A 27,588-nucleotide genomic window follows, 5' to 3' on the forward strand; every position below is an offset into this window, starting at 1 on the left:
CAGTTATGAAAAGTCTTAGCCCTGATTAGGTTAGCCTAAACATTAAAATTGTTAACTGTATTTTATCCTAAATTTAAAAATAAAGATGTATGTCTTCATTTAGGACTTTTTTTTAATATATAATTTATTTTGTAATTATTTAGTGATAGTTCAATAATAGGAAATGATTAAGGATGTAGAGTCTTAGATAACTTCTTTTAGTAAATATGCTGGGTGACAAAACTCTTAAGTCATTTGGAAATTATTTTATCGTTCAATTATTGGGGATGCATGAATGAACGGGCACACATCGTACTTGCACAAACAATAAAATAAGTATTTACACTAATAAATATATCATTCACCACTATATTTTCGACAATATAAAAGCGAATTTGATTCGAATGGAACATACTCGCGTTGAGTGGTGAGATCATATATTTCGATTAGTGTTGGCATTGTACGGGATTAACAGTAGCATACACCTTCATGTTGTGAGAGGTTGCATGACCATCACACCCGTTGTTGTATGTTGTAATTCTTTATCATCATGTTTAGTAAGAAGCTCCAAATTTGGAAATTATTTTATTGTTCAATTATTGGGGATGCATGAATGAATGGGCACCTATGATACTTGTGCAAGGAATAAAATATGTAATTACACTAATAAATATATCACTCACCATCATACTTTCAACAATATGAAAAGGGATTTGGTTCGAATGGAACATACTCGCATTGAGTGGTGAGATCATATACTTTGACTAGTGTTGTCATATCTTTTAAGGAACTAACAATAATGTATACCCTCATGTTGCGAGGTGTTGCGTGACTACCACAACCATTGTTGTATGTTGTAATTCTTCATCATCACGTTTAGTAAGAAACACATTTATATTTATGATTTATGTATTCAACATTTTTTTTTCTAATAATTAATACAAACTCTTTTAAGTGAGGCATAGATTATAACATGTTAAACACAATTTTAACAACCTCATCGTCAAGGATAGAGCCAACAAAAAAAAAAAATATTGTTAGTGGCCTAGTTGTGGTACTAATTCATTAGCTAAGACAAACCACCACATACATGCACAAACACACACACATAAAAACTTAGTATCTTTTTATCAAAATTATGTTCAACAAGATCTTTCATATAATACAATTAATTTTTTACCAAATTCCATAATTGTTATGTATTGATTATTTTTCTTTCCAATTCTAAAAAGTCCCATGGTTAACCTGATTTCTTGAAGTTTGATAATAAATATTACATAAGAAAGGTAATTGATAAATATAGGTTGTTTAGCATGATATTTAATATATTCAATGGATCGTCAATGCAAAAGGAGTAGTAAATTTTGGGTGAAATTAATTTTTAGGGACGGAAAAAATAAAGTACATGGGTGACAAGTTGTAAATAAGTAGAAAGACCACAAAAAAATACCTTAACATGTATAGAATTTATGTGTCACATCAATTGAAATTATATATTTAAAATATGATTTCAGTTAAATTGTAAAACCATGTTTTGAACTAGAACAACAAACATGGACACAGTAAAAATGTGGTTGATAAATTGCAAATTCAATGAAAATGAAAATGATTATGATTATTATTTTTATTTTTTCATCATAAATTATTATATTTAAAAGACGTTTTCAACTTTACGTTAGAAATAGGATATGACTAAAATTATGGACTTCCTTTCTTCACTCTCCACTCCACTGATACAAATTCTACGTTCATCTGCTATTTTTTTTTCCAAGCTAGAGAAGCTTTTATTTTTTTGGGTGTATGTAATAAAGATCCATTAAAGCTAGAGAAGCATTAAACAATACAGATTATGAGTTTGCTCTAAACCTTGTGAAAAGAAACCACGCCAAATTGGGAAAGCAGATATATATGGATGATCCTGTTGAAGGCTTTTGGATGGAATTAGCATCACAGTGCAGGATCTTAAATGTTGAGAAAATTTAGAAGATGGATGACCTTCGTTTGAAGCTACGTTTACGGGCTGGGTTGGGTCTCTGTTGTCCATCTCCAGTTTCATCCCCATCTATTTTTGCATGGAAGGAGTTCCTGATCTTCCTCCAACCGATCGATGCCCAACCTGATGCATTCTTTGGCTTGTTGCATAGCTTTCCATACTCCTGTTGAAGCTCAGAGTAGTCACTCTGCAGCGCTTCCATCTTCGTCTTCATGTTTTCAATCTCTGCCTTCATAGTCTTGATCTCCATGTTTGTAGATGACTGGTTTCTCTCCGGCTCAGAGGTATTGCCATTCTTGTTTAGCATTTCTTCCCTCATCTTCAGTTGCTCCGACAGTAGCACCTGCATATCTCATCTCATCTTCTCTTCCACATGTGAGAAATGTAAAGTTGATATGCTACATACTGGTGAGCACTGTGCTCATCGCACTTTATGTCTGTTGAGTGCATTTACAGTCTATTACTTAGCTACATGTCTATGAACTTAGTTTTGCAAAGAGCCTCTAGGCTCAGTGGCACTTTTGTCTCTTCCCATAGGGAAGAGCTTTGGGTTTAAACCCTGGGCCAAGGTCCCCCTCAACTTATTGTAGCCCACAAGAAAGACTAGGAACTTCACTATGTGGAATCTTATAAATCTATAACGATAGGCAGGCTGTGCTCGTGACATCATAAATACAAACATGCATAACTTTATATATATATATATATATGCATATATATGAAGTATCAATGTACTTTGTAAGAATAATGATATTTTGGCCTAGTGTCCATTCTTTATCCAATATTAATTATTTGACTGCCTAGTATTGTTTGTTGATGAAGTATGTAAGAGTAAGACTTGTATGGATCTAAAAGTTTCTTACTTTTATTACTCATTAAAAGATCTACAAGGCTTGTGTAAGACAAGGTCTAGAATTCATAAAATATATACCTGGACAATGGTTCTTAGAGGCAATCGATCATTTTGGGCAGCATGCATGCGTGCATCAAGAGACAGTTTCTCACAGTTCATTATCTTGCACAGCCTTCTTCGGTCATGCTCAGATAGTAAACGATTAGTCTGAAAAGTAGATTAAATTGTAGAGTTCAAAAATTTCTTTCACTCCCTCCTCCCAAAAATAAAAGGCAGATTAATATAATACACAAGAAGAAGAATGAGAAAGGATAACAGGTAACCTTGAGGTAGGTGTCAATGGCTCTATAGAGACCATCATGACATGTTCGAACATTTTCTGGCAACGATTCAGCCAAAACTTGGAACTTAGTGACAGAGAGATTTGGATCTCTTGCAATCTCAGCTAGGTAATTGTCTAAGAGCTTACTTATATTGCATTTTCCAGACTTCTGTTGCTGCTGCTGCTGCTGCTGTTCGTGCATCAAAAAATATTCCACTATCCTTTGCACCACATCTATGTCATGCATTGTGCATTGCTCAGGAGAACTGTGCCAGCCATTAATGAAATACCAAGGATGAAAATTTAGTATTATTAGTTTCTTGATGGAGTGTGCATGGTTAGTTATTCTTTTTATAGAGTCTTAGTCTATTTGGTTAGTTATTCTACAACTTTTTCTATTAAAATTTTTCTGGACTGTAATGTCATGTCACACAATTTAGGAAGAAATAGGAAGTTAGTATACTCACTTTGTTAGTTTCCTCTCATCAAAATTTTTGTAACTTGGGATCAGAAGATCATTGACACTGGCATCTTCCAACATCATCCCCACTCTCTTTTCAAGCTCCGAAATCAAAGCTGGTGTTGCGGAATATACCATTGCCATCTTTAGCATCTGCAACAGGAATTTACATGAAACAGCTTCTTGTTGAGGAGGAAGCATGCTTATTAGGCTCTCAATAATTGCTTTTTGCTCCTTGCTGTGTGCAATGCCTCCTTCCTCCTCCTGACTACAAATACTGAACTGAAGCTCATTCTTTCCATGGCCATATCCTCTAACTCCTCCTGTCTCCATGACCATACCTGGCAACCATCTCTCTGCATAGTTCATGATGCATTTACCTATGATCTCTGGTGTTGTTCCCTTAGCCCTTATTGCTGTTATAATCCTCCTGAAATGATCAATACGAAGGATAGCTATATCATCAAACCACCAGCCTTCTTCATGAACTGCATCTCCAGTTGATGAGTTTTTCCTAGAAGCCTTCCAAGCTAGTGAGTCACAGCATCTTCTAACAATTTGTAAATTTTCAGCCCATGGAGATAGAGCTTCACAGGATTTTAGAACAGTAATGGCATCTTTCCATGAGCAAAGGACTACAAATGCGAGGAAAGCTTCAGTCTTGGTGATGAGATTTCCATCTTCAAATTCTTCAGTCATCTCCAGAAATTCTGACGCACATCTTAGTGAAGCTATGTTATTAGGGTTTAAGTCCACTGGGAGACCATAACAGAATTTTAAAATGATTTCAAATGTTTCTGATCCTCCTGGGAAGTTTTCAAGCTTTAGGTTGTACCCATAATTTGAGATTGAAGGCTGAAGTTCCAATCGGCCTATGTAGCCACATTTTAACACCAAGGTATGCTGTTTCAGGAGAATTGAGTTATGAAATGAGGGAATACTTCTGGTTATTTATCTTACCCCCTAAATTCATCTTTAATTTTGATGTCAAAGTTATATCTGGCCCCCAACAAAGAAAAATCAGTATGACAAAAACACTGGTTTTATTTATGCATTTAAGTTCTCATATGGTCACATTAAAAGGAAGGGAGACTTCTTGTTTAGATTGCTTCACTAGGCAATAGTCACATCTTTTTTCCCTTCCTAAAATTGGGTAGAGGAATTGGTCTTTAATATTGTTGAGTTTAGAGCTTTATGAAGAGAAGAAATTCTACATGGAGGATTTTCTACTTTTTTTCTTGATGCACCTTTAAGACATGTTCCTTTAAAATAAGAAAAGAACATGATTCTTATTCTTTTTGCTCTCCTCCCCCCCCCCCCCCCCCTCTTTATTTTCCCCTTAAAATTATAAAAAAATTGCTTAGTTATTTTTTCTGAAAATTTATCCAACAAACAAAAGAGCCCCAATTCTACTTTTTTGTGCATCGGTATGGTGTATTATATCTACCATATCAAGTAGTCCCTTGTATATTATATTTATCAGATCATGTATAGTACACACATTCAATCACTCCAAATGAAACAAATTGTATCAATGCAAAGTGGTGTACGTGACACATAGTTTCAAGTGGTGTCTCCTAATATATATATATATATATACACACTTAGTTTCAAGTTACTTATAAAAAAAAAAAAAAAACACGTAGTTTCAAGTTTTTGTGTTTTTCATAGTGAATATTGAATAATGAACATTGTTTTTTTGTCTTCTTTATACCTTGTGAACATTAAAGGTAATTTCTTGAACTTGAATTGATAAATCTGTTGGTATTTGAGACGTGATAAACCTGCAAGAAAGATTTCATTAGAGAGAGAGAAGAGAAGCCGCTGAAAACAAAATGGATCAGAGGAAAAAAAAATGCCAAAATTGAATATTTATGTCAAAGATGAGAGAACTCCTATTCCTATATCAGCTTAGACATTCTCTAGAAAGAACATGCTGTGGCTTTCCTATGATAAACTGATTTGTTGTTGCCAATTCTAGACTAATACTTCTATTACCGTGAGTGTTCTCTCTTTTCCAAGCTATCAGCTATAGAGACGAATTTGGTGGGATTTATGATGCGTTGGTCATGAACTTGATCAGTGCCATCCGAATCACTCCCTGGGCTTTGTGGTTCAGTTACTTGAAGAGAGTTCTGCATGGTGGCTTTCTAGCTGGAGACATGAGTGACAATACATATGGTAAAATAATATGGTATAATAGGGTGGGTTGTTGTCTACATAAATGCCTGAGAAGTGAGTATGTGGCTGGCTTAGGAGTACCATTATGAGGGTTGGTGGGTTGTTCATTTTTTTTCTTCTTCTTTGTCTATCCCCTGTCACAAAATTCGATTGTGACATATTGAGGCACATTAGGTTAGTATCTGAGAAATGAAGATGATATTGGCTATGCCAATTCCATTTTGAACCGCACAAAATGTGGACTGGACCAATGGATGATTGTGTGGTTCATATGTAGGTTGACTGTTCCCAACATTTGTAACATATATGTAAACATTATTATTATTTTCTGTTTACTTACCAGGAAAAAAAAAAATTTAATAAAAAAATAAAAGGATTTGTTTTAACTATAGATTTCTTGTTTGTGCCGACTGAACCTATAGGCCATTTAAGCCATCGCCTAAAGCCCCCACTTATAAGAGGGGCCCCAATAGTACTAATATATCATATGATGTTGCTTTCTCATCTAAAAAAAAGGTAAAGCCCGTCCAACAGATGTAAGACCTTGCCCAAATTATTTAAGCCCTTAATTGAAAATTGAGAACAACAAATTATTTCTAACCATTTCTCACAAAGCAAAAAGGCTAAAATGACATTAAGTTCAATCACATCACCAAATCTTTAGCTTTCTCAAAAAAAATAAATAAATAAATAAATCACCACATCCAAGTATCCTCTGAATCAAACTTTTGTACCACATTTCATTAAGAAAACTCATGTTTATTATTTGAAATGTAGAGAGGCAGAGAAAGGGAGACACTGATTTTCTCAATATACAAATAACAAAATGCAAAAGAAAATATAACAGAAGGCAGAAAAAAGAAAGAATAGACAAGTTATAAGAAATGTAGAAAAAAGAAAGAAGAAAAAAAACACTCATTCTCTCCATCTTGATTCTAAAAAAAACATTATTTTTAGTTGGCTTACTCATCAATTGGTGTGGGCAACAATCTTGCATGATGTGTTCACAGATCTTCATTTCAAGTTCATTTTTTGTTTTCTCTTCCTTTGCCTCTTTTGTCTTCTTCATGGTTTGGTTTGCTGCTGGGTTTTTATTCTTACTTTTTACTTAACTTTAGTTTAGTTATACTCTTTACTCTCTTAACTTTTGTCTCTTTTGTTTGTACTGATTTCTTTAGTATTCTCTAAAAGGCCATGGAATGGACAATGTGTAGGACTAGGATGGATCAACACTTTAAGTGGGTCACCCACTTAACCCACTTAAAGTATTGATCTATCCTAGTCTTAAACATTTTTTAAAGAAATCAGATTTAGTAGTATGGAACTAGAAGTTAAAGTATTGATCTTAGTCTTACATGTTTGTTTTTTCTTTTTTTCTTTTTAAGAAACCAGATTTAGTGTATGGAGGGATAGTGGGCTAGTCTTAGCCTTAGTGGATCAAGTTTAGTATCTTCAAATTTTGGGTTTTTTTTTTTTTTTTTTTAAAGTCAAATTTAGTATTATGGATGGATAGTGGGCTGGTCTTAGTGGATCCAATCAAGTTTAATCCTACACATTTTGCTCAAAAAAAAAAGGTTTACTGCTACAATCCTACAGAAAAAAAGGAGTATTGATAACAAAATTATAAATTTAGAATAATTTACTTTGTAATAATATTAATTTTAATTTATTTGTGCAGGTTTAAAGTGTAAAGTGATCATATTAAGTAAAGCTACAATTGTGCTTTTGATAATTTAATTAGTAATTTTGCCTCTCAAAAAGCAAGAAAAATAAATTTTAATTAAAAATATATATGAATTTATAATTAAATATAATAAAAAGCCCCGTTTAAAGCTTTCACCTAGGACCCCCAAATTCGTTGAGCCAGCCCTGTTTCTTGTAATTAATGTAAAAAAATACGCATACATTTATGCTGACATTTTTTTTTTTTTTTTTTTTTGAAACAAAATTTGGGAACAACAGACGATTCTGAAACACGAATACATTTATTTCCATATTTGTTTTGTTTAAAAAAAAAAATACCTTGTGTGAAATATGTGAAATAGAAATGTATTCAAAGGTCTCTTTCTGCATGCAACTGTACACCCTTGATAATGTGCTGGGTATTCAAAACTTCTATACTAGTGTCTGTTCAATTACATGTCAAAGATGTCCAAGGGGAGATACCCCATTGTTCACGGGTAATTTGACAGCCAAACGACTGATTGTATATTCTCACATTTTTTAAAATATTGATGTTGATGGCCGTGGGCTACCATACATTTGCGTGTATCCCACATCTTGATTAGCTTCCTATTGGAGCAGCTTCTAGAATATGAAATCCTTACCAGGCAACGTTCATTCAAACTGACTCGGCTCGGACAAGGCCCAGATAGTTCCAGGTTAGGATCCTCAAGGCTTGGGTGGGATCATGATTGTGATAGTTTTTGCGGAAATAATATAAAACAAAATTTATATTTTCATTTAAAGATTATTATACCACACAATTAGAGATTATAAACAGAACAAAATTATGTATCTATCTTAGTAACCCAAGTGTGTTGCCTCTCAGGATATTCACGTTCAGAAGATTACAGTATCACTCAGTAGTTTTAATGGCCAACAACTAATATGATTTTTTTTTTAAATTTTTTTTTTTTTTTAAAGACTTCTAAAACCCAAGAGAGAGATTGGATGTGGGATCCTTAGGGATCCTAATCTTCAACTGTAGGATTAATCGATTACTTTTTGAATGTTATTGACTTATCTTGAAGCTCTTTCAAAATTATTTCTTAATTTTCTCAACCATATCAAGAAAATATTAGAACTTCTACAGATTGTAATAATGTCCATCAACACATTGCAATTGACCCCTGAAGATTAAAGATTACAAATTGATGTGAATCCCGTCAAGAATAACGAGACCCAACAACGAAAGGGAACCCAAGATCATTCTATGGACAGATTTAAATGGGAGACCTCGACCCGTTGTTTATGACAAACAAGAACCTCAGTATAAGGAAGACGTCACAAACAGTGGTGGAAACTCCGTTTGATAAGTCGAGATGAACGCCACAGGAATTCCCGATAAGTTCGAGTAGTTCTTCAAAGAATCAAAGAGAATAAACCTCACAAGTTTTATCAATAATGTCTGAAAAACGTTTACAGACTTAGATGACTATTTAAGGGCTCCTTAAAACTTGACAGACAATAAAATATATTCTAAAATAACTTCTAATTGATACCTAACCATATTAGCAATAAAATTTGACCTAAAAAGTATTAAATGCACCTAAAAACAAGGAAATAAATCACCTAAACCTAGAATAACGTTTTTTTACATAGATCCAAAATATTTCATGCCAATCCTTATTTAACTTATTGTGAGATACAGTTGTTTTTTTTTAAAAAATTAATGGAAAAAAATCTCTAAAAATAAGTAATATTTTTTCTGTCGACCAAATGTAATTTTCTTTTAACTCTTTTTTTATGATATCAAATACTAGAAAATACAAAATACTATCTTTACTTTTCCATCGAAGTTCGTAGCTATGGAAAACTTGATTGAACAAAGTTTGTAGGAGCCGATCCAACTTAAAAAGAATCCTACCCCAACCTTTATAACATGGTTTGGGCCATTGAATTGGGGTTCATACATAGGAGGTGGGTCATATGGGTTTTACAAACTATGGGCCATGATAGATCGCAAAGGAATTGGGCCTTACAATAACATGTCAATAGATCTGTCTCTCCTGCGTCCACCTATGTCCATGACTGATGAAGGTTAGATTTAGACTCTCTTCACTATTATAGGCCGTTTGGTTTGTCTTTTCAAAACATAGTGTTCAGTGTTTAAACACTGAACACTAGTGTCCAAAATTTGGAAAAATGTGTTTGGTCACGGAGTTCAAAACAGGGTTGTTTGAAAATTGTTGCTCCAAAACCCATGTTTGAAATGCATTTTTTGGAATGTGCTCGGAGTTGATTTTAAACACTGAACTGATATTTCCGATGGCATAACGGTAATAAAATTGAACTCACTTTTGGATTGTGCTCAGACCCACCTGATCAACTTTTTTTAATCTTTGTCTCCTCTCCTCTCTACTCTCATCTCTTCACGCCCCAAACCCAAATATACAAAGAAGATCACACAGTTCGAACTCACCCACCTCCATAACTCTCACCCACCTCCATTACTCCTCTGACCTAGCGCCATTCCACCTCACCCCTCATGGATCCAGTGCCATTAATCCTAACAGTGGCTTCATAAATGCGTCAAAATCCCACACACCGCATCACCAATACCCCTATCAATCACAGTAATCCCTTTCTCCCAATTAATTCCTCACCAACGAAGCTCTGTTGCTAAGAAAAAGGCAAACTCACACAGTCCGAAAGGGTTGGTCAGGTAAAGATTTTTAATTTTGTTAATTACTTGTTTCAGCTTTCTTTCACATCCCAATCAAGGCGCAGATAGTTCCAGGTTAGGATCCTCAAGGCTTGGGTGGGATCATGATTGTGATAGTTTTTGCGGAAGTAATATAAAACAAAATTTATATTTTCATTTAAACATTATTGTACCACACAATTATAGATTATAAACAGAACAAAATTACGTATCTCTCTTAGTAACCCAAGTATGTTGCCTCTCAGGATATTCACATTCAGAAGATTACAGTATCACTCAGTAGTTTTGATGGCCAACAACTAATATGATTTGTTTTTTTTTTAAAGACTTCTAAAACCCAAGAGAGAGATTGGACGTGGGATCCTTAGGGATCCTAATCTTCAGCTGTAGGATTAATTGATTACTTTTTTAATGTTATTAACTTATCTTGAAACTCTTTCAAAATTATTTCTTAATTTTCTCAACCATATCAAGAAAATATTTGAACTTCTACAGATTGTAATAATGTCCATCAACACATTGCAATTGACCCCTGAAGATTAGAGATTACAAATGAGGTCCCATTATTTACAATTTTATATCTATGTCCTTCCACCACATTATATTCCCACAAGCCACTAGGACTAGATTAATATCACTGTCATATCCCTAGCTTATGTAACTCTTAATTTCTTGATTTCATAATTTCTATTGGACTCCAAAATATCTTTGAAAAAACTCTTTAATTATATATATATATATATATATATACAATATTATATATATGAAAAACATTTTTGAAAAATGTCACTGGCCGGTTTTGTTTTGAATCCAACTTCAATATGAAAATCAACTAAATACACTATCTTCTTTAGAGACTAATGGATTCATTGTTGAGTATTTACATATTTTACTCGTTACACACATAACCCAAAATGTTTGTATATAGCCTTTAAAATTAGTATCACCAGTTGACATTGTCAAAGTTATGTGCATAATAAATAAATATATACAAACCTCTCATGTATGAGGACAATAGAAAAATTGTGATAAAACAACATTTTAATTAACAGTGATCACTCCATAAGGTGTTCTTGATCGGATCTGATTCAGTGTATGTACTTGTTACATTACACCTATTTGTCTGCTTAAAGTCACTACTTCAATGATGGAGTAAATCATCCTATCACATAGCAGTACAACAAGTGTAGGTTTTAATGGTGATATTCATTTAACATCCATAACCTAGAACAATTCAATAATCTACGAAAAATCATTACTCCCAGTCTTTGGTTTCTTAACCATTAACATGATTTTTTTTACAGAGACAACATCACATGCCACATTTAAACAATGAAATATATCTATAAAAATTATGTATGTGAAAATAAAATTTTATTATCAAATAAAAAATGCATAGTATTGTTTTTGAGGGCACATAATTCTAACAAATTGGACCTGCCTCCTTAGCCAATTTGGACAAAGTGAAGCATGTCTGAAAAATTATTGGTCTCACCTCATCTGTGTACTCATCCCAAGAAAAAAGATGTTCTCTTGCGTTAGTTTTTCCAACCTTGTCTGAGCCTTGAACTTTTTTTGAATCCCATTTTAGTGTCCCAGCTCTAGGATTTGAACTTCCTAGCCTTTTGGGGACTTGTTGGTTAACTTTATGGTTTGCTTGGATTGGAGAGAGATGGAGAGGGAGGAGAGGCGAGGTCCCTCCATACAAACATAGGGTTAGTGACTAAAGTCAATTAGGGGGATTTGGACTGTTGCACTTGAATCCAATTGGGGGGTGTCAAGTGCATTTTTCATTAACTTTTTAATTTAGCTTTTAGCTTATTTTGTTTAGGTATATTATTTTTATTTTTTATTTTTTTTGAAAAGGAAATCAGCTTCATTAAAAAACAAGAGATAAAGAATCCGCATACAAAGCTTTTAGAGCTGGCAGAGGGGAATCCTCCAGCCAAATACAATCCTCACTAATATGTCTAGCATAACGAGCAAGAGAATGGGCCATCCCATTAGCAAAACTTCTAATACATTGAAATGCCACAAGTTAAAACTTCATTTCTTCCCACTTTTCAATGTACAACTATAAAGCACACTTTTAATAAATAAAAACAATCTACAAAAAGCCAAATACATTGATGTCAAACGAACGGGGTTGATATTTTGCATTTCACGCTAGATGGGCATGCGTTGGTTTTTGGTTTTTGGTTTAGCGGTATTGGTGTTGGTCAACGTGGGATATTTAAGTATTTATAAATGTTGTTACTTGTTATTGGTCTGAGTAGTTGGAATCTAGGCTGATGGCATTAGGCCTGTTGTGGGCCTTATCTAAGATTTGTTGGTCTTTGGCATTATGGAACTATAAGCATGTAAGGTTTGGGCTCAGCCCACCTTCAAAAAGCATCACAAAATTTTGATAAAATGGTCACCCTGCCATTCAGGTGCCTCTGGTTCTAAAAGCAGTTCTGCGTGCCCTGTCCAGAAGGCGACTTGCATTCCGGTCTGATATATATATTTTTTAATCCCTAATATATATCAAAAAGTTTTTAATCCTCAATATATATCCCTAATTTTTTCATTCATATCATGTTTTGTTGAATGTAATATCTGAAGCTTGTGGTTTTTGTTAGCTTAGGTGTTTCTTTGTTTTTGTTCAGTTCAGAACTCCATGGTTCTTGTTCTGTAATGGTTTTGTTGCCGTTGGTTAGTCTTTGTTGGGTCTTCTTGTTGTATAGTCTTTGTTTGGGTCTTGTTGTTGGTCCTGAAGGTCTTCTTTAGTTCTTTTTGCTCTGTCTATGGTCTGCTTCAAACTCTTCTTCTTTTTTCTTTTCTTTTTTTTGTTGAGGAACATTTCAAACTCTCTCTTTCTATTAATAAATTCCAGCCTTGTATATGTAAAAAAATATCAGATGATTCACTTTGTCTTGCGTGCGTGAACACACATATATATGATCAGTTTGGTATTGTCATAATTCAAAATTCATAGTCAATAACTGCTCTGGCCCATGTCAAAATAACGGGCTCTCTTCCTTTGATTGCTACCTAGTCACTGTCAACAGCCCAATTGTGCGACACCAATTTGGTGGGTTGGCCCAAATCAGTGCTTGACCACCACTAATGCAATGAAAGACTATTATTTTTAGGGATTTACTAACGTGTACCCTTAGGGTAAATATTAGTAATCCATTTTAGAAAATTTTGTATGGAAAAATGAAAAAATAATTCACTGTTTTGACAGCTTTTTTCAATTTTCAATAAAAAACTTTCTCAAAATGGATGGTTAATGTGTGCCCTAAGGTTGTCAAAATCGAGATCTTATGTAGGATCTTTGAAGGTAGGTGGAATCGTAGATCATAGGATCGGATCGTGAATCGTAAGATCCTACATATATTCATATTTAAAGTAAAAAACACATTGATAATGACTTTATATATTGAATAGTCACGTTAATTATAAATTCATCGATAAAAAAACTAAAATTTCCATCATATGATGTAATTTGCATGTCATACATCGCTAAGTCTATACTAATGAAACAAATATATTTAAGTTTTGACTCAATGTATCTAAAAAGTTCAATAAATGTTTAATTAGCAACCAAATACCAAAATATTTATCAAAACATATGGAAAATATTTTCCAAGTTCTAAGTTCCAAGTTGGAAATCCAAAATAAGTTAGCAAATGGAAATTGGCTAACTACAATATGAAATCCAAATACCAAATACTAAGTTCTAACTTCAATAAATGTTTAATTAGCAACCAAATACCAAAATATTTATCAAAACATATGGAAAATATTTTCCAAGTTCTAAGTTCCAAGTTTGAAATCCAAAATAAGTTAGCAAATGGAAACTGGCTAACTACAATATGAAATCCAAAAGCAAAATGAATATTAAGGTGAAATGAACATTTAATTATTCTCATTCTAAGGTTATTATAAACACCGTTCTAAATTCCTAATCATTATCATCATTAATTTCATCATCTATGTAGACATTATATATTTGTATACTAGAGCTGCAAAAGACATCAAGATACAATTTCACATTCAACTATTCAAGTTATACCACTCAGCAACAATTAAAGAGCATGCTAAAAAAAATCAATCAATCAAAATACAAATACAAGCATAACTGATAAAATTATATATAAAAAATATTTTAGTAATATTAAAACACAAATTAGTATATTAATCAAATAAATTTAACAATATTATAGCTTAAAAGACGACAAAGCCAACATCAGATTCTTCTTTTAGAAATGATGAAGCATTCATTTATTTTGATTACAAGTGAACTAGAAACTAGAAAATATTTGCTTAAGTTAATATAATTTTATAAAAATAAAATAAAAAGCCATACCATCATAACATGAAAAAAAAAAAAAAAAAAAACCCTTAAAGTTTCATCAAAACAAAAAATTTATCCCATAAAAAAAACAATTTTTTTTTTTTTTTTTTGGTTAGGATCGGTAGGATCTCATGCGATCCTATCATTTTTACAATCTTAGTGCAATTCTAAACGTTTTGGTGAAATGATATCGTAAAATCGTGTTATCCTATGATTTAAATTGCAATTTTGATGACCATGGTGTGCCTTGAGAGCACACATTAATTAGACCCTTATATTTACCGTAAAATTTCTAACTAGTAGGATCTGTAGGAACCCATACGATCATATATGATCTTACACGATCTTACCATTATTACGATTTTAATGTGATTCTAAACATTTTGATAAAATAAGATTGTAAAATCGTATGATTTTACAATCCAAATTGTGATTTTGATAACTATGGTGTGCCTTAAAGGCACATATTAATCATACCCTTATTTTTACCCTAAAATTTCTAACTGGCAACGTATCAAATTTTTTTTTTCAGACATTTTGACAAACCGTAACGGAAAAACCAGAAACGGCACAAAGATAAATGAGCGCGAGTACCAAAGCAGTACTCTGAGATAAAACCAACAAAACCCCCCCTCCACGTCACAAAATCACAGTACTCCCTCGTCATTTCACAAAAAAATAGGGACAATCCAGTCATTTCACTATACTCCAAAGTCCAGATAAACTAACCTCGAGAGCCCTCCTCACCATGACGTGGCACTTCGATCTCCGACACGCACCGTGACCCTTTCCTCTTCCCAAAGAGAAAACCCTAATTCTCTCTCTCTCTCTCTCTCTCTCTCTCTCTCTTGCATTGCGTTGCAGAATCAAATTGAGAATTCAAATTCAATTTCCGATTTCCGATTTCCGATTTCCGATTTCTATGAGCTGAACCCTAGAAAACATGGCGGAGACGAGTCCATCGAGCCAGTCGCGGTCGCTGACGGAGACGGTGAACGGTTCGCACAAGTTCGTGATCCAAGGCTACTCGTTGGCGAAAGGCATGGGAGTAGGGAAGCACATCGCGAGCGACAATTTCACCGTCGGAGGATATCAGTGGGCGATATATTTCTATCCCGACGGGAAAAACCCCGAGGACAATTCCGCCTACGTTTCGGTCTTCATCGCTCTCGCCAGCGAAGGCACCGACGTCCGAGCCTTGTTCGAATTAACCCTAGTCGATCAAAGCGGCAAAGGAAAACACAAAGTCCATAGCCATTTCGATCGCGCACTCGAAAGCGGTCCATACACTCTCAAATATCGCGGTAGCATGTGGTACGGTACATTCCATTCCATTCCATTTTCATTCACTGTTTGAATTAAGCTTTTGATCAATAATCAGCATGTTTTAGAAAAATTTTCGTATTGTGTTAATTTAGGGGATACAAGCGGTTTTTTAGACGAAATTTGCTTGAGAGCTCAGATTATTTGAAGGATGATTGCTTGAAAATAAATTGTACTGTTGGAGTAGTGGTTTCGGCCACGGATTGTCCGCGATTACATTCAATTAGGGTTCCAGAGTCCGATATTGGAGCACATTTTGGTGTGCTATTAGAAAATATGGAAGCTTCCGATATTACTTTCGATGTGGCAGGGCAAAAGTTCCGTGCTCATAAGCTAGTACTCGCAGCTCGTTCCCCTTTGTTTCGATCTGAATTTTTCGATGGCTTGGAGGAAGATAAGCAGGAGATTGCTGTAACCGACCTCGAACCTAAGGTTTTTAAGGTAAAAAAAGAAAAAAAGAAAGAAAGAAAAAAAAAAATAATTGTTGTTTCATTTCTGTCAGTGTTTGTGTTAGTGTTGAGGCATGGGTCAGCACTTGTGCTCTTGTGGTGGTATTTTACTGTTCACTACTGCTTGTCATGGTATGTCCAATAGGCCATGCTGCATTTTATATACAGAGATTCCCTTACAGAAGAAGTGGAGTCTGTGTCGTCTAGCTCGTCTTGTACGTCCCCGGTATCAGACACGTTGACGGCTAAGTTGTTAGCAGCAGCCGATCGGTATGGTTTGGAGAGGCTTAGAATGATGTGTGAGTCTCACCTCTGCAAGGATATATCAGTCAATTCCGTTGCTGAAATTCTTGCCTTAGCTGACCGCTATCACGCCACCGAATTAAAAGAAGTTTGCCTTAGATTTGCTTCTGAGAACCTTGCAGGTATATTTTCATTTTAACATGAAGTATTTTTTTCATAATTTAAGTTTTCTGGTAAAGATTATGGAATGAAAAAATAAATTTGTTTACATGAATTCATTAATGTTGACTATAATATTGCCTTGTTAACAGTTACACAACAATTTGTATTTTAGAGAAGGTGTTGATGTTGATGCATAGCAAGGTTTTCATGAGTCTGTTTAGAAACCCCAAAATCAGCCGACATGACAGCTTTATATTCAAACATGTTTTTAGGGATTTTGGCTATGACTAAAAATGGTTGTTCTCTTTGCTATCAACTCTTGTTACTTCTCGGTTTAAGGGAAGCAATTAAAATGGAAGTAGTTTCTTCAAAATTTTCTGTAAGAAGTTGGCAAACAAATTACATTTTCAGGGTGTTCTGTTGCAAATACTTGGCCTTTTGTGGATTTTTAGTACTCTTATCTGTCTATTCATATGGCCTTTTCAATTTAGGCTGAGACTGCATATATATATGTGATGTTATATATCTTTATCTGTATATGCGTGATTGCATGTATGTGTGTATGTATATGTTATTTTCAGTTATTAACACGTTACATATGTAGATTTTTTGGAAGTATAGGGGAAGGCTTTTTTTTTTGGTTAGCAAACAAGAAGAAAATACAAAGTCCTACCAGACCCTTCTACGCATATTTTTTTGACAACTATGAAAATCCTTTACTTTAAAATTCACATAACTAAGGACAGATTTTTTTGATGAATAATAGGGACAGATCTGAGATTAAGTATCAAAAAAGATTTGAGCTTAAGTATCTTTCAATTTTTTAGAAGGTATCTAATAAAAGGGCTTTTCACTCAGTAAAGGTGGAAGACAGTGCCAGGAGAGGGTTGTGGGAGGAGTTGGCTGGAGCTTATGAAAGATGAAAGTGGTTTTGTGTGTAGTTGGGGGTTTTAAAGTCGTTTGCTTCCCTAGCTAGAGGCTGGGTTGTACTAGATTTTTTGCTCTATTATGTGATTTTCAGAGTTCATTTTAGGTATGAATTTAATTGATCTACTTTTGGAAGGAGGCTCTTATAAATGGTCGAGCAACCAAGACAATCTGTCCATGTTTCAGATCAATAGGTTTTTGGTATCCATGGAATAGGAGTATACAGTGGTTACTTCCTTGCCTATTTTTGGACCATTTTGGTGTTCTTTTGGACAATGGTGGTTTGAGGATGGGAAGATTCTTCTTCAAATTTGAAGATTTGTGTTTTTTGGATTGAGTAAAAGGCCTGTGGGATGGCTATAACTTTCAAGGGCGCTTGAGTTTTGTTTTAGCTAACAAACTCGAGGTGCTCAAGGAGGATTTGCAGGTGTGGAATAAGCAAGAGTTTGGAGATGTGGGGTTACCAAAAAAAAAAAAAAAGGGCCATTGGCTGATATTGTGTTCCTTGATGCAAAATAGGGGATAGGAAGGTTTGTCCTGAGATGATGAAGTTAGTAGAGAAGAATTGAAGCAAAGTTGTGAAACCTTGCTCACTTGAAGAGATCTTACGGCTTCAAAAGTTCATAGTGGTTAAGGAGGGAAAAAAACAACACTAGATTTTCCCACAGATTTCATTCAGGAGTTGGAGGTTGATGGTTATAGATTGTTGTTTATTCTGGTAGTGGAAGTTCTTAGTCACATGCTCTTGAGAGTTGTGGAGGGAGGTTTATTGGATGGGTTTAGAGTGGGCAAGGCCACCTCCAAAGCTTTGTTAGTGTCTCACTTTTTGTTTGCAGATGATACCATTTTATTGGTGGTGCACTTGAGTGTAATCCATGCCTTTGTGCTTTGAAGCTGTATCAGTTGGAAGTAAATTTGAGCAGGAGTGATATAATTCCAGTGGGGGAGGTTGGGAATGTGGAGGACTTGGCTGCATTGCTTTCTTGTGAGCAGTTAAACCAGGTTCATAAGCTGGATGTGCTAGAAGGAGAGAGAGGACTGTATGATGGTGAGAGAAATCAAATCGAGCCAGACAAAACTGGAGTTGGATTTGGTTTTACTGCTGGAAGAAGCTGGAGGAAAAAATGAAGGGTTCCCTACTCGGAAAAAGGGGATAAGGATATCGGATTTTTCCATCGTCTAGCTAACTCTCATAGAAGGTACAATGCCATCAACAACCTTAGAGTTGATAACGTGATGCTGTCTGATACAGAGGCACTTTGGGAAAACATTGTTCAATTTTATAGCAACATGTATTGTGAGCCTGAGAATTGGAGACCTGAGGTAGATGGCTTGTTTTTTTCAACCATTAGTAAAATAGAGGCAGCTCAGTTAGAGAGTTTGAAGATGATGGAAGTATTGCAGGATTTGGAAGAAAATTTTTATTACTCATCAAAAAAAGGTGGGTTCATTGTAGATGACTTATTTATGTATTGCCTTTGGGTGATTCATGCAAGGTATCTATGGTTTGGAATACAGTTCTTGAAGGATATAAAAATGGCTATTAGAGTGGAAAAAGTTGTACCTTTTAAAGGGGGGCTCATCTTACCCTTCTCAAGATAAGGGGGTGTTTGGTTTGTGTTTTCAAACAACCATTTTCAGTTTTTAAATAGTATTACACGTATTTTTATATACTTTTTCACCCACACGTATTTCCACAGATGTTTTCAAACAACAATTTTCAGTTTTTAAACACATATACCAAACGGGCCTAGTCTCCCTATTTATTTCCTATTGTTGTTTTCTATTTCTAATCAGGTGGCTAAGTGAATGGAGAGATACAACGACACTTTCTGTGGGGTAGGGGGTGGTGAAGTATCACTATATTGTAACTTGCGCTATGCGTGGGATTATTAGTGATAAGTATACAATATTGTAAACTGTTTAATTGTTTGATTAAATAGAATGGTACATATATTTGCTCAAGATTTTGAAACCAAATGGTTTGATAAAAAAAACCCACCCAAATTTTCAATTCCGATAGCCTTTTGTATTAAATTTTAGTGCTTTAAATTAAAGATACATACTTATCAGGATTTCTATCAGCACAAATTTGTGAATTTTGTCATATGGCCTTCATACGACAAAATGTATTGTCAAAATTTTTAAAATGCTTGAATCTGCAAAAGGTGCCCTTATAAATTACAACAAGGAAAGGCATTACCAATAACTAATAATTTCATTCTTTGAAAATGGTTTGTACACATTGTGTTATGTGTCATTTTTTCTAATAAAAAATTTTATTTCAAAAAAAAAAAAAACCTAATAATTGCATTAACTGACAAACAACCTTAGAAAAATTACAGAAAATATTTACCAATAATTTCAAAGAAGCACAACAAAGTTAGGAGTATACATGTGGAATGAAATAAATGCATTTATTTAGCATCATATTTAGGTTCAAGTTTGAATCCTTATTTGTAAGTATTAATTTTTTTCTCATGTTTATCATCAAACAATAAAACACTTTCTTGCTATATGGATATAGTTTCAAGAAGAAACCAACTTTAGTCTTTGCCTTATTTCCTAATTGTGATATATTTACTATCAATAGCTTTAGATTGCCATGTTTATGATAACATTTACTGATAAATTGATTTCTTGCCTTATATATATATATATATATTTGATAAGAAAGAAAATTTAACCCGTCAGGATGCAACCATTGCAACCTAGTGGTTGGAGGCTTGTGACGATTGTAGACCTAGACATCCTAGGTTCGATCCCCACTAGGGTTATCCTGGATTACCCAATACATGGTTATGGTGGGTGGGATTTTGTATTCTTGACTTACTCCCCAAGGTTGGGTCCAAAGGGTCCTACCTTGGTGAGGTTCCACCAAAAAAAAAAAAAAAAAAAAAAAAAAGTAAGAAAATTTATTAATATTGATAAATTACCGATTGTCTCAAAAGTTTAAGCTGCTAGGAAATGATAAATTTAATTATTTAACTATAATTTTAACACTCCCCCTTACGTGTGGGTCTAAACTCCCCCTTAATAAATGAGACTCAACACTTGAGATTTTAACATTTTAAATGGGATGTAGAGCGGAGACGTGGATCAAACTTAGAATTTACTACTTTGCAATGGTGAATTTAATCATTTGACCATAATTCTAACAAATAAAATAAATTACATCGTGCTCATGATGATAAGCACTCTATAACCTATAAGTGTGTCACAATTTGTAAGACCCCCATACTTGAGACCAATCAAATTAAGTGTGCACCAACAATGCTTCCAGTTGATTCATTGATCTGTTTGAGATCTGTTTGTATTCTCAAACGTATGACTATTTCTCTCCTTCCATAATAGCCACATTAAAGATAGCAGTACAATGTTCTAGATCGCGGAAGAGTGTATCCCAAACCAATTTCTTATCCAAACAAAGCATCGAGCACCCTCCTTGTTAACACCCAATGAATCCCGAAAGTTTTAAAACGCTAGGCTACATAAATCATAGGCAACACCACAATAATCAACAACTTATCTATTGTCTCTCCACTATACCAGAACATACAAGTCACTTAACTTAGTTAAATCCCTGCTTGCTAAGATTATCACAAGTAAGAATTTTCTCACATGCTGTGGTCCAAACAAAGAAAGAGAGCCTCTTGGGAGCCTTAACACACCAAACAGTCTTCCATGGGTAAGAGTTATTTGGTGCACCACAGAGAGCCTCACGATAAAAGCGAACAATAAATTCATTGCTCTCTTTCAATTTCCATATCACCCTGTCACACCCCTCCCTCCTAGGGATATTGGAGTATAGAAGATCTAAGAAAGAACCTACTGACTCCAACTCCCAATCATGAACTTCTATGAAATCTCACATTCCAAATCTGGGCCTTCCCAACCGCAGACTCTCCATTTCTGATTGGACTTATTCATTTTGATCAAACGAGCAAGCGTGCAAGTCAAGGTACAACTCCTTTAGACAATGACTTTTACACCAAACATCATGCTAAAACTTAGTCAAGTGCCATCTACCACTTCAAAAGACAAATTTTGCTAAAAAGTGCCCATCCGACCTTAATACTCTTCCACAGGCTACACCCTTGAGGTGCTCTTACTGATCCCAAAGTTAGGCCAGCACATTCCTCACCATATTTTGTAGCAATGCGTACACTACAAAACAACGTTGTTCTGAAGCATGTATAGTCAGCATTATAAATGCACAACCAATTAATGCAATTTTAGAAAAATAAATAAATAAATATACAGCCACTCAAAAAGGAATGGTTAGGAAAATTGATTGGACAAATTTAAAATTAATGCTCACAGATAAGAATGAACTTGGACATAAAAATGATGCTAAATAAATGCATTTAAGCTCCTCAACACATGGCACATATAAGGTCAATAAATTTGATGTATTACATTTGCTGACTTGTCATGATGTGTTAGTCCACATGGTTCTGAATAGATTAAAGAAACTGCCACATTTCAAGCAGTGGATGCTCTATTCATGACAAATGGTGGAGCCTTAGCATAGACTTTTGCTATATATATATGATTTGATGGATTGGAGTAAGGTTTTCTCTTTGATAAATCATGGAGGGTTGGGTGTGAGAAAGATGATCACTTTTAAACAAGTCTTGCAGGGTAATTGGTTTTGGAGGTTTGGAGAAGAGAGTGACCACTTCTAGAGAAGTGTTATTAGGTGTGTGTAGCGGGTGGTTGGACTATTTTGGATGTGTGTAGGCCACATGGGTGTCGTCTCTGGAGAGGAATTAGAGGTGGTTGGGGGAAATTCTCAACTTTATTATCTTGTAAATTTAAGGGTTGGTACAAGAATTTGATTTTGGTATGATGCGTGATATGGTGATAGAGCATTAAAGGAAATATATCATGATTTATATTTGACTACGATGGATAATGATGCTTTAGTGTCTTCCATGTTGAGTTCAAGAGATTTATTAGTAAATTTCATTTACATGATTGGGAGTTGGAGGGACTTCTTCCCTCAGAGTTAATATATTCTCATTTTTCTTTGGAGGGTGGGGCTGATTTTATGAGATGGAGACTTACTAGCAATGGTAAGTTCAGTGTTTGAACATATTACGAAGGTCTAAGAGGCACTATTTGAATGCATTTCCCATGGAAGTGTGTTTGAAATAGCGAAGTTCAGAAGAAAGTTGTGTTTTGTGTGGATTGCAGTGTTGGGTGAACCTTTTATGTTTCAATATAAATTTTGCCTCTCATCCTTAATTCCTTTTATAGGCTGGAATGATTGTGGTTCTCTTAATTAAACATAATAGTCCTAAGAGCACTTTTGGTAAGGTTCAATTAGTTTTGTGGAAAACATTTTCTGGGCGGATACCAGAAGTAATCCCTATATCACATGGCTGGATGTTGAAGGCCTGCTACCAGTTGGCCTAATTGATTAAATAAATCTCATTCAATGGAGGGGTTTCAATTTTTATTTACTTGTATTGTAATATTTTATTTCCTTTCCTACTTAGTCTAGGGATTTTTTTCCTTTTCGTACTAGGTTAGTGGAATGTATTAATTGGTCATAATTGTTTCTTTTTCTATGTTAGGTAAGTTCAGAACTTTATTTAAGCACACCCAGAGTTCTCTGTTGTTACAGTTTTACAATAAAACTTCTCTTTGAATTTTTTCAATGTTTTGGAGTTGACTTCAGCCAACTTTAGGTTCTGATTCCTAAGTTTCTATCTCACTTGATGTCCAACTCCAAGCAACCCTAGGTGCCAACTCCTAGGTTTTTAACCTCTTCTTCTTTGTCTCTTTTATTGTAATTGCTTTTGGTGTTTGTCCTGCATCAGTTTCCTAATGTCTGTTGCATTGGGGAGAGGTGTTCAAGGGAAAAAGTATTCTCAGTCAGTGGTAAAACGCCCTCATTAGGTGTAGACAATATGGAAGTTTCGAACCCCATCCCCTGCCCCACAAGCGCAGGGTCCTGTTAGGACTTAAAGACACTAAGAGTTTACGTGATAGACCTATGAGTTTTGAACTATTTTTCATTGAAATTTATTACCTCTCTCTCTCTATCTCAATCCTACTCTCTACTCCTGCTGATATGATGAGACCAAAGGACTTCTTGGGATTAAAGATTCTTAGATCTGAAAAGGAGTGGACTTCAGATATATGGTTTACTGGATTTTATTTGGTCTAATTTGGTCCATGGGAAAAGGGCTACTAAGAAGTAACCAATTGTCAAGAAGTGTTTGGCAATCTCAGATGATGTGCGATATTGGTAGGAGCTCCATCTCTGCTCTCTCCATCCTACATTCCTATTCTTTAGTTCTCACTAATATATGATGAGACAAAGGGGCTATTTGGGAATAAAGATTCTTAGATCTGAAAGGAGTGGACTTCATTAGATGGTTTACTGGATCTTGTTAGGCCTAATTTGGTCCATGGGAAGGCTACTTTCAGGTAGCCAGCAGTCAATAATTGTCTTGAAAGCCATGTTTGGCAATCTCAGATGATGTTCAATACTATTAGGTCAGGAGCCAGCTTGAACAAGGTTCCTGGATATAAGTTTAGGTTTGGCACTTCTGACATTTTCTCTTGTGGGCTGGTTTGATCAGTGTGAAGTCCTACACCATTGATTAGAACACTTAAGGAAGAAAAATAGGTCTTTTAGCTGACATGTCTAGAATATTTTTTAACAATTGATAATCTTGTCAAACATGGTATTACATTAGTGGATTTCTGTTGTATGTGTAAAGCTAGTGGAGAGACTATGAATCATATGTTACTGTATTGTGAGTTTGCTGATTTGGCAGTTGACTTGTACTGGTGTTTTTGATGTGCCCTCTTTTTGTAATTCATTATTATTTTTATTTTTTTGATAAGTCTCTTTTTATAATTCATTATTGGAAGCCCCTTCTGTTTCTTTCCCTTGGCAGAGCATTTGGTGTGCTAAGGTACCTAAAATGGTGGTCTTTCTTTTTATGGGCAGCTGCTAGGAGTGGGATTCTTACAATAGATAACCTTGTTAAGAAGAACTTGCCTCTTGTTAATTGGTGTTGCCTATGTCGTTTTTTTTTTTATAAGTATTGCTTATGTCGTGATGAGCAAATTGTGGATCATCTTTTGCTCCATTGTAAGTTTGCTCATGCTTTGTGTAGTAAGTCTTCCTTATGTTTAGGGTTTAGTGGGTGATGCCAAATACAGTTGTCTCTTTCCTATTTGCATAGAGAAATTGGTTGGGGACTTATTCTTCAAATGTTTGGAATATGGTACCAGTGTGTCTTATGTGGTTAATCTGGAAGGAACGCAATACCTAAACATTTGAGGACATTGAGAGACTTATAGATCTATTGAAGTCTTTGCTAGCTAGGACTTTGTTTGAGTGGTCTCGTATTTGGGGTTTTATGCATTGTATTTCCATGTTTGATTTCCTTATTTTTGTTAGCTTTTCCTAGGGGTGGCAATTCGTGTTCGCGTGTTGAGTTCGTGTCGTGTCAAGTCATGAGTATTCGACTACATAGGTCAACACTAATCTGACATATTTATTAAACGGGTCAAGATTCCTCAACCCTAACACGACCCGTTTATTAAATGGGTCAGTCGTGTCGACCTGTTTATCAGATTTTATCAAAATGAAAAAAAAAATTATGAAAAAACAAACAAATAAATATTTTTAATATAAAATTTAGAACTAATGAGTAATTGCATCACAAATAATCATTCAAAACTAAAGCATGTCCCAATATCACAAATAATCAATCACAATATATCAAAGAAAATAAATCACAACAACTAATATGTTTATATACCTAAAGTTTAAAAGGTATATTGGTAAAATGTCATTTAATTAAATGGGTCAGACAGGTCAAACGGGTTCTATGTGTTCAACACTAACCCAACCTGTTTATTAAACGGGTCAGCCATGTCAACCCGAATATGACACAAACCCGTTAAACCTTAATCCATAATCTGCTAATTTCTTGTCGTGTCGGGTTCGCGGGTCGTATCAAATTTTGCCACCCCTAGCCTTTTCCCTCTGATTTGTTTGTATTTGCTTCAAATGCAATGAGTCTGCTATCATAAAAACGATAGTAAACACATAGCACTTTTCTTATCAATAAAACTTTTATTACCTATAAAAAAAAAAAGAATGTTAAATGCTACAAAAATGGTTTTACAACAGTTCTTGCAAAACCAGGATATGATATGGTGGCGATACAATAATTAGTATTACTAAATATATATTTTTAGGAGCATTTAATTTTAATTTTAAGTTAAAAAAATATTAGTAAGATGCATTATGATTGAACACAGAATTATGATTTCCCTTATTATTATGATTATTTTTCCCTTATAGTAAATATATTCATTTTCTGCTCTCCATTTGGCCTTCTTATTACAGCTGTGATGCGATCAGATGGTTTCCAGTATCTAAAGGAAAATTGCCCTGCACTTCAGTCAGAGCTTCTGAAGACAATTGCAGGTTGTGAAGAGGATTGCAGCAGTGGAGGGGCAAAATCTCGGAGTGTTTGGGCTCAACTTTCAGACGGTGGTGATACCAATGGCAGGAGAGTCAGGCAAAGAAGCTGATGTCTGATAGTTGTATTGTAAATGCAGGTGATAATGTTGAAAAAAATGCGAAAGAGAACAGATACGTTATATATTGTCAAAATCTGCTATGTTTTCATGGATAATACTTGCCCAAAAGCAGTAAAAACTAGATACTAAATTGTAGAGTTTTGCTTGTGTAAAGGGTGTTTTTGTGTTAGTGCAATGTGTATGTGGTTACAGGGCATGGTTTAGGATACTTGTCTGCAAAACAGCCAGGTGCTAATCCCCTTTTTTTTTTTAGAGGATATACATGGGTTCCTTTTAGTTGGTCCTCCGATGTTGTATTTTCTTATCTTTTCTTTTTTTGTAGGAGAAAACGTTTTTTCCTCTCTCGGAGGAAGTATAAATTCGTAAATCTTTACCTCACTGATTTGTTTTTAGCATCCGATGTTCATGTGATATAACGATGTCGGTGATTATGACAGGCTTGCCTAGTTAAGCAGCAGGTTAAGCAGCAGATTTTGTTTCCTAGTAGTGGCAAGCTTGATGGGAACTCATGCAAACATAAATGGATGTGTGTTTAGATTTACTTGTTTGATTACTGTCCAAAGGCATTTATGCATTATATGTATATATGATTACTGTAAATCTGTAACACTTAGATACTGTTTCCAATAATAAAGTTAATCAGTTTGGCGAATTAGATGATTTTTGAAGGTCTAACAAAAGTAAGAACAGATTTGGAGTCTACGCTGAAGGACGTTCACATGTTAAGTAGAGGATTCTGGTTATGTATTTTGTTCTGTGAGAAATTACAAATAATGTTTCTCTTCAGTTATTTGTTCATGGCTTGGGTTTTGAGGGTGTTTTTGTTTGGTTGGAAGACCTGTGTCATGATTGAAGTTTATCTCTCAAAAGGAGACTTTTACATGTATTGTTTATTGTTATATTCTGTTTTAACAGTTATAAACTAGTCAAGAGTAAAAAAAAAAAAAAAAAAAAACCTCTTGTGACATGGCCGGACACTTTTATTTTTATTTTTTTAGATGTAATGTTATATTCTATTTTAACAGTAATAAACCTAGTTCAAATCTCCCCTGCCGATATATATATTAAAACCAAAATAAGCCTTCATGAAACTTTAGAAAGATTTAATTAAAGAAATCTAAAAAAATAACTGTTAATGATTTACAACATGAAATCAGTAATATTAAAAAAGAAATTATTGAATTAAAAAATGAAAAAAAAATAAAGCAAGATTATGAGGGTATAGATAACTGGGGGAGTAAGGGAGAAGAGTAGATATTTCATATTTGGGGAAGAGTAAGGGAGAATAGTAGATATTTGGGGGAAGTAAGGGGGAGTAAGGAAGAATATGAAAGCTAAAAAATTAAGCCCTGGTTACAAATGAAAAGAAGCATGTCTTTTTATAGGT

At 34.5% G+C, this 27,588-nt stretch overlaps 2 protein-coding genes across 5 annotated transcripts; one reads left to right on the plus strand and one right to left on the minus strand.

Annotated features, from left to right (window-relative positions):
• Positions 1 to 1,650: 1,650 nt before the first annotated feature.
• LOC126718819 (BTB/POZ domain-containing protein DOT3-like) lies at positions 1,651 to 5,791 on the minus strand. Of its 2 annotated transcripts, XM_050421180.1 has the most exons (7): positions 5,606 to 5,791; positions 5,322 to 5,391; positions 3,615 to 4,510; positions 3,295 to 3,413; positions 3,149 to 3,204; positions 2,904 to 3,032; positions 1,651 to 2,315 (listed from the first exon to the last, which is right to left on the minus strand). In XM_050421180.1, exons 1-7 carry the CDS (start codon positions 5,746 to 5,748, stop codon positions 1,959 to 1,961), a joined length of 1,770 nt encoding a protein of 589 aa, XP_050277137.1. In that variant the 5' UTR covers positions 5,749 to 5,791; the 3' UTR covers positions 1,651 to 1,958. The 2 variants fall into 2 exon arrangements, with proteins under 2 accessions (XP_050277137.1, XP_050277133.1); XM_050421176.1 differs by having other exon boundaries at positions 1,652 to 2,315; positions 3,149 to 3,413; positions 5,606 to 5,790.
• Positions 5,792 to 15,244: 9,453 nt separating this feature from the next.
• LOC126718826 (BTB/POZ and MATH domain-containing protein 4) lies at positions 15,245 to 26,484 on the plus strand. Of its 3 annotated transcripts, XM_050421191.1 has the most exons (5): positions 15,245 to 15,831; positions 15,936 to 16,281; positions 16,435 to 16,714; positions 19,419 to 19,460; positions 26,005 to 26,148. In XM_050421191.1, the coding sequence occupies exons 1-4, from the start codon at positions 15,461 to 15,463 to the stop codon at positions 19,424 to 19,426; spliced, it is 1,005 nt and encodes a 334-aa protein (XP_050277148.1). In that variant the 5' UTR covers positions 15,245 to 15,460; the 3' UTR covers positions 19,427 to 19,460; positions 26,005 to 26,148. The 3 variants fall into 3 exon arrangements, with proteins under 3 accessions (XP_050277148.1, XP_050277145.1, XP_050277139.1); XM_050421188.1 differs by lacking the exons at positions 19,419 to 19,460; positions 26,005 to 26,148 and adding an exon at positions 17,553 to 19,336; XM_050421182.1 differs by lacking the exon at positions 19,419 to 19,460 and having other exon boundaries at positions 15,248 to 15,831; positions 26,005 to 26,484.
• Positions 26,485 to 27,588: the final 1,104 nt, after the last annotated feature.

Source organism: Quercus robur, chromosome 1 (assembly GCF_932294415.1).
Source record: "Quercus robur chromosome 1, dhQueRobu3.1, whole genome shotgun sequence".
Classification (NCBI taxonomy): Eukaryota; Viridiplantae; Streptophyta; class Magnoliopsida; order Fagales; family Fagaceae; genus Quercus; species Quercus robur.

Coding starts and splice junctions, on each gene's coding strand:
- LOC126718819 (XM_050421176.1), bottom strand. CDS start 5,748: ATGCAGAACTCTCTTCAAGTAACTGAACCACAAAGCCCAGGGAGTGAT. Junction 5,392..5,605: donor GAAAAGAGAGAACACTCACG/GTAATAGAAGTA, acceptor TCTTTCTTGCAG/GTTTATCACGTCTCAAATAC. Junction 3,414..3,614: donor GATGAGAGGAAACTAACAAA/GTGAGTATACTA, acceptor TGGCTGGCACAG/TTCTCCTGAGCAATGCACAA.
- LOC126718826 (XM_050421182.1), top strand. CDS start 15,461: ATGGCGGAGACGAGTCCATCGAGCCAGTCGCGGTCGCTGACGGAGACG. Junction 15,832..15,935: donor AAATATCGCGGTAGCATGTG/GTACGGTACATT, acceptor GTGTTAATTTAG/GGGATACAAGCGGTTTTTTA. Junction 16,282..16,434: donor TCGAACCTAAGGTTTTTAAG/GTAAAAAAAGAA, acceptor TATGTCCAATAG/GCCATGCTGCATTTTATATA.